The 19,666-nt window shown below is 39.8% G+C and overlaps 1 protein-coding gene across 3 annotated transcripts in view; it reads right to left on the bottom strand.

Moving 5' to 3' along the window:
- Positions 1–7,002: 7,002 nt before the first annotated feature.
- Positions 7,003–19,666, bottom strand: part of LRPPRC (leucine rich pentatricopeptide repeat containing) — a 99,379-nt gene continuing 86,715 nt past the window's right edge. For all 3 annotated transcript variants that reach the window (XM_086327197.1, XM_086327198.1, XM_086327199.1), the window contains exons 32-38: positions 17,836–18,040; positions 15,906–16,045; positions 15,662–15,777; positions 13,161–13,235; positions 11,900–11,984; positions 9,267–9,409; positions 7,003–7,161 (exon numbers count right to left, since the gene is read on the bottom strand). In XM_086327197.1, coding sequence (XP_086183323.1) covers positions 7,105–7,161; positions 9,267–9,409; positions 11,900–11,984; positions 13,161–13,235; positions 15,662–15,777; positions 15,906–16,045; positions 17,836–18,040 — 821 coding nt within the window. In that variant the 3' untranslated portion in view covers positions 7,003–7,104. The remainder of the gene's footprint in view (positions 7,162–9,266; positions 9,410–11,899; positions 11,985–13,160; positions 13,236–15,661; positions 15,778–15,905; positions 16,046–17,835; positions 18,041–19,666) is intronic.

The raw sequence follows: 19,666 nt of genomic DNA, 5'->3' as shown, positions 1-19,666 counted from the left end.
TTCTCAAAAAACTAAAAATAGAGCTACAGGATGATCCACCAGTCCCACTCCTGAGCATATATCAAGAAAAGATAAAACTCTAATCTGAAAAGGTAGATCCACTCCAATGTTCACAGCAGCACTGTTTACAACACTGAAGACATGGAAATAACTGAAGTGCCCATCAACAGACGACTGGTTTAAGAATATGTGGTGTATATACACACATACACTAAACAGAATGTTCAGTTCAGTTCAGTTCAGTTCAGTCGTTCAGTCGTGTCTGACTCTTTGCGACCCCATGAATCGCGGCACGCCAGGCCTCCCTGTCCATCACCCACTCCCGGAGTTCATTCAGACTCACGTCCATCGAGTCAGTGATGCCATCCAGCCATCTCATCCTCTGTTGTCCCCTTCTCCTCCTGCCCCCAATCCCTCCCGGCATCAGGGTCTTTTCCAATGAGTCAGCTCTTCGCATGAAGTGGCCAAACTATTTCACTCAGCCATAAATAAGAATGAAATACATGTGTGCGAGGAAACTGTCGACCGAAACCGGCTGGCTCAGCCAGGCATGATAATAACCACTTGCATGAGTTGTCTCACAACAAGAGGTCCTGATAAAAAATATTAGTGCTACGACGAAAAACTGAGGAGAATTCAGGAGGGGCCAAAAGGAGGGAGGAGATGCCAGCCCATAATATGTCCTGCCAACCTCCCAGAAACCCTCACTCTGGAATCCATCATGGCTGAGAGATACATACACTACCAGGAAGAACCCCAAGGCCCAGGACCAAATGTAGGCACAGGAATGATGATTGGCCAAGACAGCCTGGAAGGCTAACCCCATCACTGTCAAACCTGACACTGAGTCACGCGGCAGAGCTGTTCTCTTTCCCTGCTGTTCTTCACATAGGTGCCGCTTTCCAACCAAGTCTTTTGCTCGGTCAGTCCGTGTGACTCCTCAGTTTACTTCCTGGTGTTAAACAAGAGTCCACTCTCTGGCCTTGGACAGAGCCCCACTCCAGTACCATCTGCAGCAATGGATGGACTTAAGAGAATATCATACTAAGTCAAGTCAGGCAGGCAGACAAATATTATGTGATATCACACACGTGGAACCTAAAAAATAATACAAATGACTTTATATACAAAACAGAAGCAGACTCATAGACATAGAACACAAACTTACAGTTACCAAAGGGGAAGGCTGGCGGAATATAAATTGGGAGTATGGGACTATAAAGAAAGCTGAGCACCGAAGAATTGCTGCTTTTGAACTGTGGTGTTGGAGAAGACTCTTGACAGTCCCTTGGACTGCAAGGAGATCCAACCAGTCCATCCTAAAGGAGATCAGTCCTGAATATTCATTGGAAGCACTGATGCTGAAGCTGAGACTCTAATACCTTGGCCACCTGATGCGAAGAACTGACTCATTTGAAAAGACCCTGATACTGGGAAAGATTGAAGGTGGGAGGAGAAGGGGACAATGGAGGATGAGATGGTTGGATGGCATCACTGACTCAATGGACATGAGTTTGAATAAATTCCCAGAGTTGGTGATGGACAGGGAGGCCTGGTGTGTTGCGATCCATGGGGTCTCGAAGAGTCGGATGTGACTGAGTGACTGAACTGAACTGAACTGAATTTATGGGATTAGCAGATACAAACTAGTACACATAAAATAGAGACGCAACAAGAATTTACTATACAGACCAGGGAACTATACTTGTTATAACTTACAATCCAGGTTCGATCCCTGGGTCGGGAAGATCCCTTGGAGAAGGAAATGGCAACCCACTCCAGTACTCTTGCCTGAAAAACTCCATCGCCTGTCGCCTGAGGACCCTGGTAGGCGACAGTCCATGGAGTCGCAGAGTTGGACACGACTGAGCAACTTCACGACGACGAATAACTTACAATGGAAAATAAACTTAAAATGTATACATGCAACTGAATCACTTTGCTGTACACCTGAAACTAACATAATATTGTAAATCAGCTATAATTAAAAAAAAAAGCAGGGTTGCAATCTTTCCCCTTTAAGGGTCAGATAGCAAATAGTTGTCTCTGTGGGCCATACAGTCTGTCGCAACTGCTTAAACTGGCTGTCACAGTGCGAAGGCGCCACAGACATCTCTGAAGTCTGGGTGGTGTGGCTGTGTTCCAGTGAAACATTATTTACAAAAACAGGCGGCGTGCAGATTTGACCTGAGGCTGTAGTTTGCAGACCTTTGATCAAAAGGTAAAGCGTTTGAAATTTGCATTTTTAAGCCCTCTGATTTCAACTTGTGCTATTGACAGGGAAATTTTAATTAAGCAGAAAATAATTACCTTTATATTGACTCAAATGTTTCCTGATGAGATTTTTTAAAACTGCTTTCGCTCCTATAAAGAAAGATTATTTAAGATGCAATCATTCCCTCGGTCAAGCTGATCTCCTCGGTCAGGCTCATAGAAGCAGATCTTGCATTTGTTTCTTTCCTTCCGCTTTCTTCTTGTTTTGATCCCAGATTAAACAGCTAGCAGCAGTGATCTTTAAATCTGTACCAAATCCAAGTGTGAACTACAAACCTGGGGCTAGGGGGTTCTGCTGAGATGTAAATTAGTCACTGGGCAGAGTTTAGCACAGCTGCCCTGGGCCCCTCTCCTTCAGGCCCAGTCAGGGAGCTGGAGCACCAAGCAGGCTCTGAAGGAGAGAGCAAGGGCCTGGGATGCTGGTATGCAGGAGTAAGGAAGCATCTTGCTGGCTGATCTCTGCTTATTTACATCCAATTCTCATGCCTGAAAGCATCCTGATTTGCAAACAGTCTAAACTAGGTAATTCAAATCTCAAATCATCTGTCATCTGTGTTGATAAAATGACTGGTTCTTCTAAAGTGGCCAGGGCATGGAGCCTGTCTTTATCCCATAGTCTGCCTGGGTAGGGCAGGAGGCAGGCAGATGGAGCACAGCCCATTTTCTGGTGGCAGCCTGGAAGTAGCCGTGCGTGTGGTTGTTAGCAGCTAATAATTAAAACAATCGTGTTTTAAGCACTGGGTTGAGACTTTTAAATACTTACCAACTCAAAGACTGGATAATACTTCTCAGCTTTCCAGGTGATGGTGCTCACAGTTATGGTTGTTTCGTGTTTCCCCAAACTGCTAAAAAGCCCCATCATGGTCCCATGTTAAAAACGCAGCTCTTTGTGTTTGAGTCCACTCCTGCACTGTGCTTGTGCTCAGCTTGAGGTTGTCTGATTTCATCACACATCTGTGAGCTGTCTTCCTCCTGGCAGCCAACCTTGAAATGCTTACCTGCGGGCACACAGGGTTTGCGACAATTCCTCGGGCGTCAACCCCAAGATCCTAGTTCCGAGCTAAAGGTGGTGCCTCTATCTCCTATGAAAAGGTGTATGAGGAAGAATGCCCACCCCCCAGCACACAGAAACAATAAAAGCAACATGCCTTGGAAAGGGGGACAAGTGAGGTACCCGTTGATTTCATTCAATGATGCTTACTGGGCACCTACCACTGCCAGAATGGTGGGGCCACAGAACACCAGGAGAGCTCAAGTTCTTGGGGGAGAAAAACCACAAGTAAATGATTGAGAGAATCTCAGCAAGTGCAGGGCAGTGGCAGGGTTGGTGAGATCTGTTATTGATCTCTTGAAGATCCAGAGTCAGGGCAGTGGCAGGGTTGGTGAGATCTGTTATTGATCTCTTGAAGATCCAGAGTCCAAACTCACGTGCAGGGTGGTAGATCTGAAGCTGGTTAAGTGTGTTTGCTCTACTTGGACCTGATGACATTGCTTTTCTTCATGCAAAAAAACCCCGATAAGTGCCTATTTCAACTTGCTAATACAGCCATTTTCCTTATTAATACTAAAGCTGCATAATGTGGGCTATGTAAAAGTCCGCAGGCCTGCAAACAGGGTATGTTTCGGATGGAAACACTCACATGTATGATTGCACAATAGCAAAGAGATAAATGACCATGATTTTGTAACCCCCTGCTGCTGTTAGCTTGACCATACTTCAGGAATGTTGCTTTCACTTATAGAAACTACACAAAGGTTGGTTTGTCAAAAAGACAAATATTAAATGAAAACTGTTTGCTTGAAGACATGAGAAAAAGTGTGCAGAGGACACACACTGCACAGACTGAAGAAATAAAATGTTCCAGGAAGATTCATTTGCAATATAAAGCTTAGTAATTTATTGCAACTTGAAAATTTGCTGATTATGCCAGACACTGGGGATTAGATTAAATGGAAGAAAATACCTTTATAGTGCAAGCTATCCAGTCTGGAACACTTGTATTGATGTGAAAGGTTTTAAAAATATATTCTTAAAGTTTAGAGATTCTGATTTGATTTTTAACTGAGTCTAAGATTGCATCTTTTGTTGTTGTTGTTGTTTTGGTATTCTCATAGTAATAAGTACACGTCTGTCTGGAGTCCTGGCCATATATCGCTGATTCCGGGCAAATTAACTTCTGTAAGCACCTCACTGTGGGTATCAGGCAGGAGGGGCGTGTGACACATGGGAGAACCCACAAAACTGACCACTGACAACTGGGGAATGCACTAGGCTACGATACAGAGACAGGAGACAAAGCACTGACCCTCAGGGAGTTCACAGCCTGTGTGACTGGCTTCTGCTCTGCTTTCAAGCAGCTGCGGGGGTCTGGAGAGCAGGGAGGCGGGCAGGGACACTGAAGCATCCTCAGAAAGCACTCACAAACAAGGCACAGGAGAGGGAAGGCAGGAAGACAGGTGTGCGCGCAGCCCTGGGGGAGTGGAGCCCACTCCGCTACACAGCTTTAAAATGCTTTGTCTGACACTTAAAGTCCCCCTTGTTTTGTCATTTACCACATCCAACTCTAATTCTCACCAACCATGGACCTCGGAGATCTCAAGTATCTGCGCATCCTTAAGAGAGATAAGCAGTGACTTCATACGCACAAGCTGTGCACCATTTGACAAGCAAATTCTGGCCACAACAGAGGCCACCACACAATTTTTAATTAAAAATTTTAAGACTCAAGTCCTTGAAATGGCTTAAAGTGGTTATATAAAAATTTGATAGGATAAAAATGAACAAGCCCACAGGTTGCTCAAATACAATTTATTCAAAGCAATTCACATTAAAATATTAGGTTTAAATACACATACAACTGTATTATAAAACACTACACTTTTCCAAGGTTTATGACATTTACTTTTTAGAATCACCTGTATGCTTCTAATTTGAGTCTAAAAGATACCACTGAGTGTTGCTATAATTGTATTTATATTCCCATTTATTTCAACTGTGCTAATAGATATTTAGAAAGTATTCATAAGCTCATCTAGAATACACATGGTTATATGTTAAATGTTTACATTTAAAAGGGGAAGCCAATACAGTGCTACAGATACATGACTTGATAGTTCTTTAATATATGAAATATATTTAATGGTTCAGCTTGCTAGAAATGTTATTAAGCAGGAAAAGCTCATCAAGCGGTTTATATCTACCTCCTCTGCACTAGACCCACATTCTACCAGAGTCCTTATACAAGGCTGGCTGGGAGTCACTTCACGTAAATGAGATTGTACTCTTGAGTTTCTGTAAAAATGACTGGGAAGTTCAGATTTTGCCCCAAGGTTGTTCCTCATCTTAGAGATCTATGTCAATGATTATTAATAAAATTTAGCTCAACTAACCTATGATTGGCATAACTCCAAAATACAGAGCCTGTTTCAGTGGAATCCCAAATGAGTGAGGCTCATGGCAAATCAGGTATCATCAAAACAGCACGCGTAGGTCCTGCACCAGAAAAGTGCACAAAGGGAAGCTTAGGACTGCGTTCTGGAGGCTGGGACTCGGCACTGACCGAGCCCCATTCCTCAGGTCTGATTCTACAGAGCAGAGATGAAGAAAAGTATGGCTGCTGCCACCGTAACATTATTCCTTGGCTTCCCTCTGTCAACCCTTTCTTATGACACCTGCAGGCCCCAGATGCAGGACGGTTGGTCCCCAAAACACACAAGTTAGCAGCATAAACAGCGTGGGGCTGGCTTATTTCCCACCAAGGCAAGGTCCCCCTTCTTGTACATGGTGGGAACCAAGCAACCTCATGGAAACCAAAACAGTAGCTAATCACTGATTTCAAATGAACAAGGAATACACCAAATGGGGATAAGTCCAATTAAAGCATTCTCAACTTTTAAATAATACCATAATCCCCAAGTAGGTCAACATTACATAGTAAGATGACAGACTATCTTGACCACCCCGCCTTAGATTCTTTTATAGTAATGACTTACAGTGTAGATATTAACAGGCATGAAGGCCTACTTGAGGACAACTTTGGTAAAACTGAATACAAACCAAGATTTCACTCCTTCATATACTTATTTACATATTCACTGGGTGTGCCATGAAGTAACAAGTCCAGTGCAGGGTAGAGCTTATGCTGATGAAGACCTGAAACCGGGATGAACGGAATGTATTGCTCTACTTCATGATCAAACTCATGACTCAGATGCAGATCTGGAGACTTCAGTGAACAGAGGTCTGTGGGAGCCACTGTGGTAGAAGGGAAGGCTTGGAGGGAGCACCCTGAACCAGCAAGTCTCTTTCAGTCTTAGCATCTCACTGGAAATGACAAGCGATGGATTTGATTAAACGTCAGATGCCTCTGGCACCAACATTTTACAAACTGGAAAGTATGCGGGGTGTGTAAGTAAAGAATTTCATAGAATATTAAGCACCAGAGAGCCCACTGAGCATCATTTTGTCTGGCTCCAAAATTTTTCAGATAAACAATACTGACAAGCAAGTCAACTAAAGGGACAAAATAGCAGAGGATCTGAAAAGTCAATGGGGAGAAGAACCCTCAAAAACTATGGCCTCATACACCAGGAGCTTCAAAGAAAATGCCATAGATTCACAGTGTAGGCAAAACCCAAAAATGTCCAGTGACTTAATATACACAGTTATGGTCAGTAAGATGGTGAACATTATCAACATTATGAATAAATAAAAGTACATAAACAAAGTCACTTTTTATTTGTTTATTTTGTCCTCTAAAACACATTTAAAAAATAATATTTAGACACAGAATCACAAATACACATAAAATAAAACAGTGCTGGCTTGCTTCACAAATGGGTTTCCTTTGACTCCTTTAGCTGCTTTGCATAAAATTCAAAGCTCTCCTGTAGACAAGAAAAAAGGGAGGGAAGTTACAGATAAGAGTTACCAGCAAGAGATGATGGCACAAAACTTGGAAATCATAAAGTACTGCCAACTGGCAGGACAGACTGCTGGGCCCATGACAGCTGCCGTCCCCTCAAGGCTTCAGCACTCTGCTTTGTTTCATGAAATCACCTATCCAATAGCCTCCAAGTCAGAGTCAAAGCACCAAGAGCCCCTGCTCTGTGTGTGCAGGTGTTAACACTTGGGAGACTCTGCAGTCTCCCTTGGGAAGGTTAAGAGGTTTGAAATAAACATGTTTTAGCCACTTCCAGTTCAGTGAAACAGTAAAAAGGAATTCTGCACATATGATTTCTCTTATTAAACAGCCAAGTAAAACAAAATTTCCCAGGCAACCTACTGAATGGGAGAAAATATTTGCAAAGGTATTTATCTGATGGGGGTTAACTGTCATACAAAAAATTTATATAACTCAATAGCAACAATGGAACTGAACAGACATGTTTCCAAAAATGCACTACAGATGGCCAAGAGGTGCATGAAAAGCTGCTCAACATCACCAATCAGGGAAATGCAAACAAAAACACCCTGAGATGCATCTCCCTTCATATCTGTTAGAATGGCTACTGTCAAAATATGACTAGAAATAACAAGTGTTGGTGAAGACATGGAGAAAAAGGAGCCCGTGTGCACTGTTGGTGGGAACATACATGGTGTAGCCACTAAGTAAAACTATGGCAGCTCCTCAAGAAATCCAAACGAAAACTAACATATGATCTAGCAATTCCACTTCTGGGTGTTTATCCAAAAAAATGAAAACATTTATTAAAAAAGATATATGCTCCCCGCATATTCACTGCAGAGTTAACAGGAGCCAAGACAAGGAAACAACCTCAACACCCATTGATGGATCAATGAATAAAGAAAATGTCGCACACACAGACACAGGAATATTATTCTGCCATAAAAAGAATGCAATCTTGCCACTTGCAGCAACAAGCAAGGATGGACCCCGAGAGTACTGTACTAAGTGAAGTAAGCCAGACAGAAAAAGATAAACACTGTGTGATCTCACTTATATCTAGAATCTGAAAAACACAAAGCTCATGGATACAGAGAATAGATTAGTGGTTGCCTAAAGGTTGCCTGCGGAGAAGGCAATGGCACCCCACTCCAGTACTCTTGCCTGGAAAATCCCATGGACAGAGGAGTTGGTGGGCTGCAGTCCATGGGGTCGCTAAGAGTCAGACACGACTGAGCGACTTCACTTTCACTTTTTACTTTCATGCATTGGAGAAGGAAATGGCAACCCACTCCAGTGTTCTTCCCTGGAGAATCCCAGGGACGGGGGAGCCTGGTGGGCTGCCATCTATGGGGTCCCACAGAGTCGGACACAACTAAAGTGACTTAGCAGCAGCCACAAAGGTTGCCTGAGGCAGGAAGGGGTGAGGGTTGGGGAGGATGAAGATGGGTAAGCCATGGGGAGATAATATACATATATATATAGTTAATAATACTGTACTGCACATTCTACAGCAGCTAAGAGAGCAGATCTTGAAAGTTTTCACACACACAAATTTTTGAGTATGTATGGTAGCCACTGTTAACTGGACTTACTGTGGTTATCATTCTGTAATATCTACAAATATCAAATTATTTTGTACACTTGAAATTAATATAATGCTATGTCAATTATACTTCAATTAAAAATCCTAGATAAAGAAATAAAAACCAACTTATTTAAAAATGGAAATGAACAAGTAATTAACTGTGACATAATATGCTTAGCTATTGAAATACAGGCCATTAAATCCTATTTCAAGTTGAAATGAAGAGAGAACTGCCCCAAGGACATTTGATAAATTCATACCTACAGCTGAAGGTCTGAGAGTGACCTTGTATTTTAAACCCTGGTCTCAGAGGGCTATGTTCTGCGGCAGCCAGACCCGTAGCATAACTTTAGTTCCTGAAGCCCTCCCTGGAGGGTCCTTCACAGAGATCTAATCCTCATGTAATTAAGTATTCACCTTATTTTTCACACATTATTATGAAGCATACACAAATCTGTAGAGGTATTTTTCCCCCCTCTTAATTAAGAAACACTCACAGGAGGTTCAGTGAAAGGGACAGACTCTCCAGCATTCTTCAGCAGAACTGCGTAACGCTTTAGAAACAGATCATTCAATTTTACATTCTTTGCAGTCAAACTTTCATATAGTGCTTTAGCAGATGCAACATCATTGTCGAAGACTAGAAAAAAAAGATATTAATCATAGATAAAGTCAACCTATCTTCTTGTTTTTCCCAAACACTTAGACATTCATCGATACCTGGATCCCTTTATCCTAAAGGAAACCAATACTTAACTACCTTCAACAAAAAACCATATCCAGGATCTACAATCCAGTCTTCCTTCCCCACACCTCTCACTCAGCATTACCCACTGTGAAAGAGAAGGCATGACAACCCAGCTATTTTAAAAGACCCATGCTAGTTCAACTGACCACAGACAGAAGTCTCCAATCACAGAGTAAGCGCATACCATTCAATCTTCTTCTGTTTAAAACCACACTTTGAAATCGGCTAATTCAGTGACTTTTGTGATGAGGGGCATGTGAAATAAGTAATGTGGAGGTCTGTATCTACATCAAGATCAGCTGCTAAACAACACCAGAAGACTTTCAGTATATTCTCCTATTCTAAAATATGCAAATGAGGCATACAGTTAGCTAGTGATCCCCCCAGATTCATATACATTATTAATATACATTAAAAAACTACATACATCTGTGTAACAAGCTACACTAATATTTCATGTAATTGGATGATGCAGCAGCCTAGGAGCTAAGTTTACCTGGCTCTCTACTTGTGGCTGACATGCAAATATTTTTAAGTTCACTGTTGAAATTATACAGGCTCTGCTAAGAATTGTTAGTGATCTGACTCTTTGATCTTGCATTAGATTGTTAACATCTACCCTACACTGATGCTGAATAATTAACCCCAACTCTACCAGCACCAAGGTGAGCCTCCAGGATGAAGTGGGATGTTCAGGGATCAATCAAGGATCTCCCTAAGGGACTGAGGATGACTGTACACCTCTCACTGAAGCTGAACAGATCTTTAGTTTGGGTGAAGTCAGTTTCCTCTGTGTGAATCCTTTGTTCCCGTCCCTAAGAGACCAAAGCCTTCTCTTTCCACTGCCAAGTGCTCAACCCAAGCTCTAGCATCTTCTAGGGAGCTACTCCCAAAACTCTATCTTCTCTTTCCTTACTTCCTGATCTCCCTGCTCTTCTCCCTCCCAACTATCACGCAATTTAGTAGTAACTTCATGCTGTTTTACACTTCATCTTACATTTACTAATACCTGCCAATGCTAAAGCTGAAACTCCAGTACTTTAGCCACCTCATGTGAAGAGTTGACTCATTGGAAAAGACTCTGATGCTGGGAGGGATTGGGGGCAGGAGGAGAAGGGGACGACAGAGGATGAGATGGCTGGATAGCATCACTGACTCGATGGACGTGAGTCTCAGTGAACTCCGGGAGTGGGTGATGGACAGGGAGGCCTGGCGTGCTGCGATTCATGGGGTCGCAAAGAGTCAGACACGACTGAGCGACTGAACTGAACTGAACCTTAAAAAAGTTTATGATTATAGCACTATTTCGAAATATATCATGTTCCGCTCATAAGGGGAACATGATATAAAAATGGAAAATTCTGATTGCTAAGTCTGGTGTCCTGCCAACAATCAAGTCCACAAAGCAACTCTTTATTTACCCTTTGGCTCAAGTGAACAAATCAGCGGGTCTCAGATGGACAGCTGATCATAACTTACAAATGCTGACATTCATCTTAATTACTGAGGAAACTTTAGACTAGTTCCCTTCCACATGTGGTCGCCTGGCAACCAGGGAAGAAAACTGTTTAAAAGACTACAATTTCAAATCTGTGACTTCAGGTAAAACCTCGGGGCCCACTTTTTAATTAAGGTGTTTGCTATTTCCAAAAGGAGGTAGGTAGGCCACTGAAGGAGCAAACAGGCAAGTGAAGTCTTAAACATATAGCCATTTTACGCTGTATTTCAGGTGGCAGGCCCCTGGAGGGGCAGGATTGGTTCCCAGAATGTACACCCAAGTGGACTTCAAAGTCTTTCCAGGAACCTGGATTGTAACTCAACAAAGCAGGGCCTCACAAAAGATGCTCAGAGATGGTTTATAAGAATAATTTCAGATTTTTTTTTTTTTTTTTTAAATACAGGGTTTCTTTTTTTTCTTTTTTGGCTGTGCTGGGTCTTTGCTGATGCATGGGCTTTTTTCTAGTCATGGCGAGCAGAGGCTACTCTCCAGGGGTGGTGCGCAAGCTTCTCACTGCAGTGGCTTCTCGTGTTGCAGAGCACCAGCTCTAGGGCACATGGGGCTTCAGTAGCTACAGCTCCTGGGCTCTAGAGCACAGGCTCAACAGCTGTGGCACACAGGTTTAATTCCCATGGCATGCGGGGATCTTCCCAGATCTAGGATCAAACCCACGTCTTCTGCATTGGCTGGCAAATCATTTACCACTGAGCCACCAGGGAACCCCCTTAAATATAGTTTTAAAACGTATCCTAAGGCTAAATAAATTATTTATACCATAAGCAATTATCTGATACTCAGGATTACTGCTTTTGAGCTGAAGACTTGTTGACTATACTACAAATATTTAAATCACTTAAATAATGCAGTTACATGAGACTTATTACCATAGCTTTTCATGAGGCAAGTGTATGCTTCTTCCTTGTCAATTAATTCAGGAATCAATTCTAACAAAGACTTCATAACTGGTGCCTAGGAAATTAAATATAAGTAACATCACCACAACTCAAAAGAACAGTGAAATATGACACTGATATATGGACATTATATCATAAAAACTTAACAATAATACAGTAGAACTGCCTACTCAATTTAATGGACTATTTCCCTTTTGTATCTCTTAGTATAGTCAGCCCCTCTGTTACCTGTGGGTTCCAAGTCTGTGGATTTAACCAACCCTGGACCAAAAATATTCAGAAGAAAAAAAAAATTCTAGAAAGTCCAAAAATGCAAATGTTGAATTTGCTGGGTGCCAGCAAATATTTACATAGCATTTACGTTGTATTAGGTATTGTCAGTAATCTAGGGATGATTTAACATTTACAGGTAATGAGTGGTAGATTATATGTAAATATACAGCATTCTATATAATCTCATAGAAAGGAAAAAAAGGGCAACTCAGTACTTCCTAAATGATGCTTGCTGTAACTAAATACATGAGTCAGAGAGAAAAGTGCAATTAGGTAAATATTTTTCTTTTGAAAAGTGTGTTTATGTGAAAATTAAGGAAAATTAGTTTCCAGAGTTGGAAACAACCTAAATGTTTCACATAAAACAAACATTACAATTGGCGCTCAGTTTAGAACTTTATAATGTGCCCAATAACCTAAAAACAGGGTTTCTGGGGCCCACTCACAGGTAAAATCGAATCTAAAAGGACAGTTTTGAAATATGCTTTTCTTCTTTTTCTTTTTTTAAAATAAACATCAATAAGACTTGGTTCTGTTTCATACACACACACACACACACACTTTTAGTATAAATAAGCTAAAGAGCTCCTCCACCTCGCGGTTTCTCCCTGAGTGACCTGACAGGAGGCACTCTGGAGCAGGCAGCTCCCTCAGGCTCTGCGCTCTTGAAACTCACCCAGCGACCCAAGCAATGGGATTTGTATCTTACATTCCTAAGGGTCCTTTCTTGGGGCTCAATGCACTGCATGAACCTGTTTTGCATTTCCAATACAACCAAGGAGCCAGAATTGACTTTGCATCAATATAAAAAGTAAACAAGTTCAGGCCAGCAAGTGTTCAATCTCTATAGCATTTTTAAAAAAGGTCCTGAATCAAAAAGCTCTTCTATGGTACTCAATACCTTTGAGCAAGACTAGCTCATAGCATTATTGCCTTGGCAGCAAGTACAGCACCTTACCTTTCCTGATCTCTGAGAATTCCTAATACAGAACACCAAGAGAATCGGGATTTGTTCAGCGATTGCACCACACCTCTAAAAATTGAAACATTATTCAGTAAGTGACGGTTTTGATAAACAAGGGGACCAAGGTGAATATTTCCAATTAAGAAAGTTCACAATAATATAGTAATGTATCATTACTAACAGGAAGGCCTAATAGTCAACCAATTGTTTCAAAGCAAAAAAAGAAAACAAGTGCAAGCTCTGCCAAGCTTTTGTGAATGTTGTCCTCGGCACCGCAAGTATAAAGTTTGTTTAAAAAGAAAAGGGAAAAATTAAACTAATGCTTCAACAACCACAGAATAAGGTTTAGGACTGCAAAGAAAGAGGGAAAAAAGAAACACTATGCCTCTCCAATTATACTGCCAAGCATTCACAAGTGAGCTAGGGATCATAAGGTTAATTATACATTTAATAAGGTGTCAGGGAGATAACTGCTCGTTTCTTTATAAAAATTAAAATGTACAAAGCAAGTTCTCTTTAAAGTATAATTACCTACACTTATGCATACAAAAGGACTGATTTCAATCTCTCTATTTTATAAAAGGCTTTCATTGCAACAGACAGCCAGTGCTTGAGAAAGAGACAAAAGTTAAACTCAAAAAAAAAAAAGTTTATATGACAGACCAGCTAAATCAAGTGTCTATCCCATCTTAGATGCTATAGTAAAATCAAATATGGCAAGACAATATTTTAGTTTACATTCATCGCAGATGTCATTCTCTTAAGTTTCCAAAAGCACATTGCTCTTTCAAAGCTTTAAAACATTGTCAATACTAAAACGACTAGTATAAAAAGAACTTTGGGGACACACAGAACATTTACACTATAAACGGATGCTTTCGACATCTGTGAACAAGGCATTCTTCACTACAGTAAGAATAATCTTTAACTGTTTGGCAGGCAGGTAAAGAATGGGTGAAGGGCTTACCATCTGAAACCACAGTCTATTGAAGGAACAAACATGCAAAGACGATGCTGTTGCAGCAGCACTTGGCTGCCATAAAGCGCTCTGGACAGGCTGCTGCGGGCACATGCAGCTCTGAGGGCGGCCATCACATCCCCAGTGCCTCCCACCCTGGGCTACTAAGTAGAGCCTTGATGACCATGGCTCAGAAAAAGCTTGTAAATGAAATACCAAGTGCATCTTTCTAAAGAGCTATTGTAATAATGTGTCACAGCTGAATGAATACTCAGCTAGACATGCATATACCTGAGTAGGTACACTTAGGTATGTACCATACAAAGATAAAACATGAGAATTTACTCTTTTCAAGATAAAGCTTTTAACACAGAAGGCAAGAAGATAGAACAATGAAAAGATTCTTGAATCCCCATTATAAATTGCCATTTCTGTTTCAAAAAAAAATTTTTTAAGGGGAAAAAAAAAAAGTAAACAAGAAAATTCTCAAATAATTCGAATTTCTGTCTCTCCAGGAACAAAAGGAAAAAAAGCCTTAGAGGCAGTGCCAATTTATACTTTTCACAAAACTGTTAACACAGAGAAATTTCTTAGGAATTCCTTTTACAAATGGCTTGGATTCCACTCTCGAACTGGATGACCCTTCAGGATCACAAGCAGGTGAGTTCACTTTCTCCTTCCCTATCTGCTACCTAAGATGTGTCACAGCTAGCAAAAACACAAGTGAATGTAATACTATTTACTATCAGAAATTGGTCCCAGGCCTCAATTTGACACAGGGAGTCTACACAAACACAGCCGTTGGCGGGATCACGGTGACTGTTTGACTGCCACCTGCTGGGAAGGGGCTCCCTGGCGGTGCCTGTTTGTGTACATTACCAGTGGCAGCTCCGATCACCCACCGTTCTGTCGGCACTTGGCGCAGCTTTATATTTAGTGCTGTTAAAATGGCATGAATGCAGTTGTCTCCTTCCCTGAAGATTGCTAATTTAACTGAGAGTGCGGGCCACAGAGACCTGCATTTGTCATTTAATGTGTCTGTGACACACAAGTGAATAGAAAGCAAATTTGACTCTTAATAAATCTTGAATAAGGCACCAAGAGTGTTTGAGTATTCAAGAGAAGCAGTACTTGCAAAGCAAACATTTCCTACTTTTTGTTTGCAAACTGTGTTGCCATGGTGACGCACAGTATTTAGAGCGCTAGAGAAATTAAACTAGGAAATCAAAGGAACTGTTTTGCAATACCTATCTGCGCTGAAACATTTGTCTTTAAATCATTTTGGCAAAAGATGTCTCTTTCCACCCCCATTTAACTCTAAAGACATTTCCAGTCCAATGTGGCATCTTTAAAACCAGCAAGCTGTAACATACAATCCAGTCCTTGTCAGGTAACCTTGATTCACACTGAATTTAAACGTGCTAGCAGTGCTGCACTTCACTTCCGGTCTTCCACCACATACCCAACCCTAGTAATTTCTCAGCTGACTTCACACAAGTCACAAAGCCTCACTGCTCCACGTGTGGTGGGTCATTACCTGCAGGAGAGCTCTGGCATCATCCACCTTGCCTGAATCCACAAGCTGAAGGAAAAGATCAGTTACAGGTTTGTAAACTGCAAACTGATTGGCCAATCTCTCCGCCATGATGCTTACTGAAAAAAAAAAAGGACAAGAAAAATCTTTCATTTAAACAATGGTATAACTCACTCACCAAAGACAGTCAGTCCAGACAGGCTAGAGAAAGTGCTTCTTTGCTCTCCGACCAGAAGAGCTCACTTACTCTTTTCAAGTGCTGGTTCCAACTGTCCCTCTATGACTTTTCGGAATAAGTATGCCAAGCCAAAGTACTGAGGGTCCACGGTTTGGTTCTCTGAAGTAAGCATATTTTCAATGCTTTCTATTGCAACATCTATGTTATTACTGTAAAAGAAAGTAAAATAAATTATAAAGAAATATTTGCTTTTATATTAACATCACAGGCAGTTTCAGTACAGGTAATTTAGTATTTACACATGCAAGCACTTTAGGGGAAAAAAAGACAATATATTTATAATTAACCAGATAAAAAACATTATACAAGTTGAACCAAATTACATTTACGTGACAAAGGCAATCACGGGGTGCTTTATGCTGCGACAAACAACTGAAGCAGCTGCTTATTTTAAAACACTGCTCTAGAGAAAAGAACAACCAACTATATACAGAAGAATTAAAGACAGTAATTTAAAAAATTACTGTATTTCAAAGTTTTGTTTTTGCAGCTGTTTGGATATGAAATGAAATCTTTTATACTTTATACTTTGGCGTTATAATCTATAACTGGTCACTACTGCATGAAGTAATAAAGATAATGTTAATCTCAGGATTCTTAAAATTGCTGATGATGTCTGCAAAAGGTACATTTTCAGGTCTCTCAACCCACAGTCACAACAATTTGTTCTTTTCAGGTGATATACAACATTCGAAAAATATTCAATTTATATCAAAGTTCTCTGAACAAAGTATCTTCATACTTCATTCTTAAAAAATTAATTACATGGCCTTATTAAACAACTTATGATGAAAAGTATCTTTATGACTAACTTTTTGGTTAAGGTGCTCTTTAACTGATACTTTACAGTTTATGGTATGGTACTCCAAATCCAAATAATCAATTTTATGTTGGAATTATCACCTGAAACAAGAATTCTCTTAAAATGAACCCCATTACAATAAATTTTTCTTAAGGGTTTTAGTTAGAGAATTATTTAATAGTCAATTATATTTGATAGTTAATAAAAACATCTCCACATCATATAAAACTCTGATTATTTAACATTTAACATTTAATGTAACATTTAAAATTCATCCAGATCTTTCTTAAATAATTTTCTGGAATTTTCTAACTTAAAATAATAATCACATTTTCTTACTAAAGGTAGAGTTAAAAGTTCTATATGGGGAAACAGTTTTAAAACGGGGAAAAACCAAATAACTTCTGTCCAAAGAAAGAGGAAAAAACAAAAACCCCATAAAAGCCAATAAGACATTTCAGTATCACAAGCCATTACCTGTATGTAAGAGTAATTGCTAACGAATATTTTTTTCCCTAAAAGCATGCAGAATGTCAATTTCATAGTTACCCACATGAATCTTTAACTTCACCAGTGAGGCTAATAAAAATCAAGTTCTTATTTATTTCTAGAATAGTGATTCTCAATAAGCAATCTAGAAATGGTGGTAAGAGAATCACCTGTAAATACCTCCCTCTGTGTGGGTGTGTGTTGACAGGGGTGGATGAACAGGAGAGTGGACAAAAGAGAAAGGTGTGTTTTTAACGAGCTTGCTGGGCCCCCCATTTCATGATGTTCTGGCAGAGTGTCACTGTCAAGTGTTGCTGACATTCGAATGAACTTATTTTTCACTTTCGTAAAGAAGTGTTTCAACAAGGGCCTGGCATGTATGAGTGAGGAAAGTTACCAACTGTGGGGCAAATTTTATGAATTTGAAAATTTTGATCAATGTTGTTTACGATTTAATTTACAGCTAAAACATATTTTGTAACACAAAATTATTCCCTGACAATTATAAAATAGGCAGCAACTGACACACTATTTTCTCTACAGTTGACACGGTTTCTAATAGCCTGCCTAGTTTTTAAAAGGTGGTATTTGAGATAATGTTCCTTCCAGTGTGTACAGTGAAAGAAAATAAAGTTTGAAGATACTCACTTCTTTATTTGTGCTAAAGCAATGTTATTGATGAAAACCATACGAGAAAGTCCAATTGAATCCTCGAGTCCATTTACCAACTTCTGAATGTCCTGTACGCTTTCTGTATCACCCTTCAGGGCACATGCCTGAATAAGGCGGGTCACTGCTAATCGAGATGGTATCTGGTCCAGATCTAAGGCTGTTTTTAGTGTTGTCAGAGCATCTATAATAGAAAAGCAGGCGACAGTTTTTCTTATATGAAATGTACTGACAATACAGTTTGAGAACTAGCTTTTAAATATGAGCACCCAATGACTATACACAAAAAGCTATTAATACTTTTATTCTATATTAAATATTAATACTCTATGTGAAATTTGAAAAAAAAAAAATTTGACTATATCATAGACCAGAGAAATGTCTTCTTTAAGTCACACAGAAAATGCAAATGTTACTGATAGAAAGCAGCTTCCATTCAGGGATAACATTTAGTGACAAATTTCAAGGAAGTTGACAAGTTTAGAGAAATATAAATAAGGAAGAATTTAAAAAATTACAGACTTTCCAAAACTATGTAACTTTTACCCGCATTCACACTTCCCCAGATTTTATTACACTCCAAAGATTCATGATTATCAAAAATCTTCTAATATCCCAAAGATTCTTTCTTGAAAACAGTATCTCTTTCTAATCCAAAAAGGTTTGATCATACAAGATGAACAGCCAACCTGGAACATTCAGCTCACACAGAGACAAATTTATTTTACATGATTAAATACCATGCGGATATTTTCTTGCACTGATTTTTCAGAGAAAAGAAACCTTATCAGGTTCCCAGGGAGACTCTCCAAGGGAGTTTGTTTTTTTAATATCAAACTTACAAGTATTTGATTATGGATAAATATGGAATATCCTTCTGAGTTACTCACTTAAGTGCCAGAGTAGCAAAATAATTAAACTAAATACGTGGTGGACTGGAGGGAACATGTAATACTTAACATAACAATCACTGCTACCGAAGAAAACTTCATGGCTCTCTAGCAATTAAGGCAATGCAACCTACACAAAACTAAGACTCTCAAAGCAGCTTTCCAAATAAGAACAGTCCATCATTAACAGAAGAATAGGGAAACGGTAATAATTAAACACACTATTAAAAGTGACACGATCAAAGACATCACAAATTTATATTTATTACTGAATAAAAAATTTATTGTTACTCCAAATCTATACTTTAAATCAGTGATTCTTAAATGGGGAAAGGGAAAAAAAGGTTAAAAGGTATATTCAGTAAAATTTTACAGATACATATGAACACACAGGAAATAAAAAATTTTATCTATAGAAAATAGGCTTGATAAAATCTTCTTAACTGGTGGTCATACACAGATAATCAACTTTGGAATATTCATATTAGCCAGCAATACTGTCAGCTAAGAGGGCTCTTCCTACAAGTAGATCAAATAACAGTTACGATAATCATGTTGATGATAGTAACTAGCATTTATCAAGTTTTTATTACGTGTGTTGAGCACTTTCTACACTCCAGACACAGATCAAGCAGTCACACTCACAACTAACCTTCTGAGGTACCGAATTTATATGTGGGAAACTAAGGTACGGATAAATAATTTCCTTCGTTTTTTTAAGGTCATACTGTTAGACACCAACCCAAGAACTTAACCACACTGGAGCTTGCATCTACAGATGCGCATGTGTGTCAAAGAGTGAAGGCTCGAGAACAGATCACCATATGTCTACCCAAAGGAAGCAGGAGACCTTGGAACTGAAATCATATTCCCATACAGAATTTGCCTTCTGTACAATTCATGACTTCTGAGACATCAAA

The sequence above is a fragment of the Bos grunniens genome, chromosome 11, assembly GCF_055505025.1.
Source record: "Bos grunniens cultivar Pamir isolate PY7600 chromosome 11, Bosgru_T2T1.0, whole genome shotgun sequence".
NCBI classification, from domain to species: domain Eukaryota; kingdom Metazoa; phylum Chordata; class Mammalia; order Artiodactyla; family Bovidae; genus Bos; species Bos grunniens.
The sequence above is the reverse complement of the archived record's forward strand: the minus strand, read 5'-3'. Positions and strand labels throughout refer to the sequence as shown.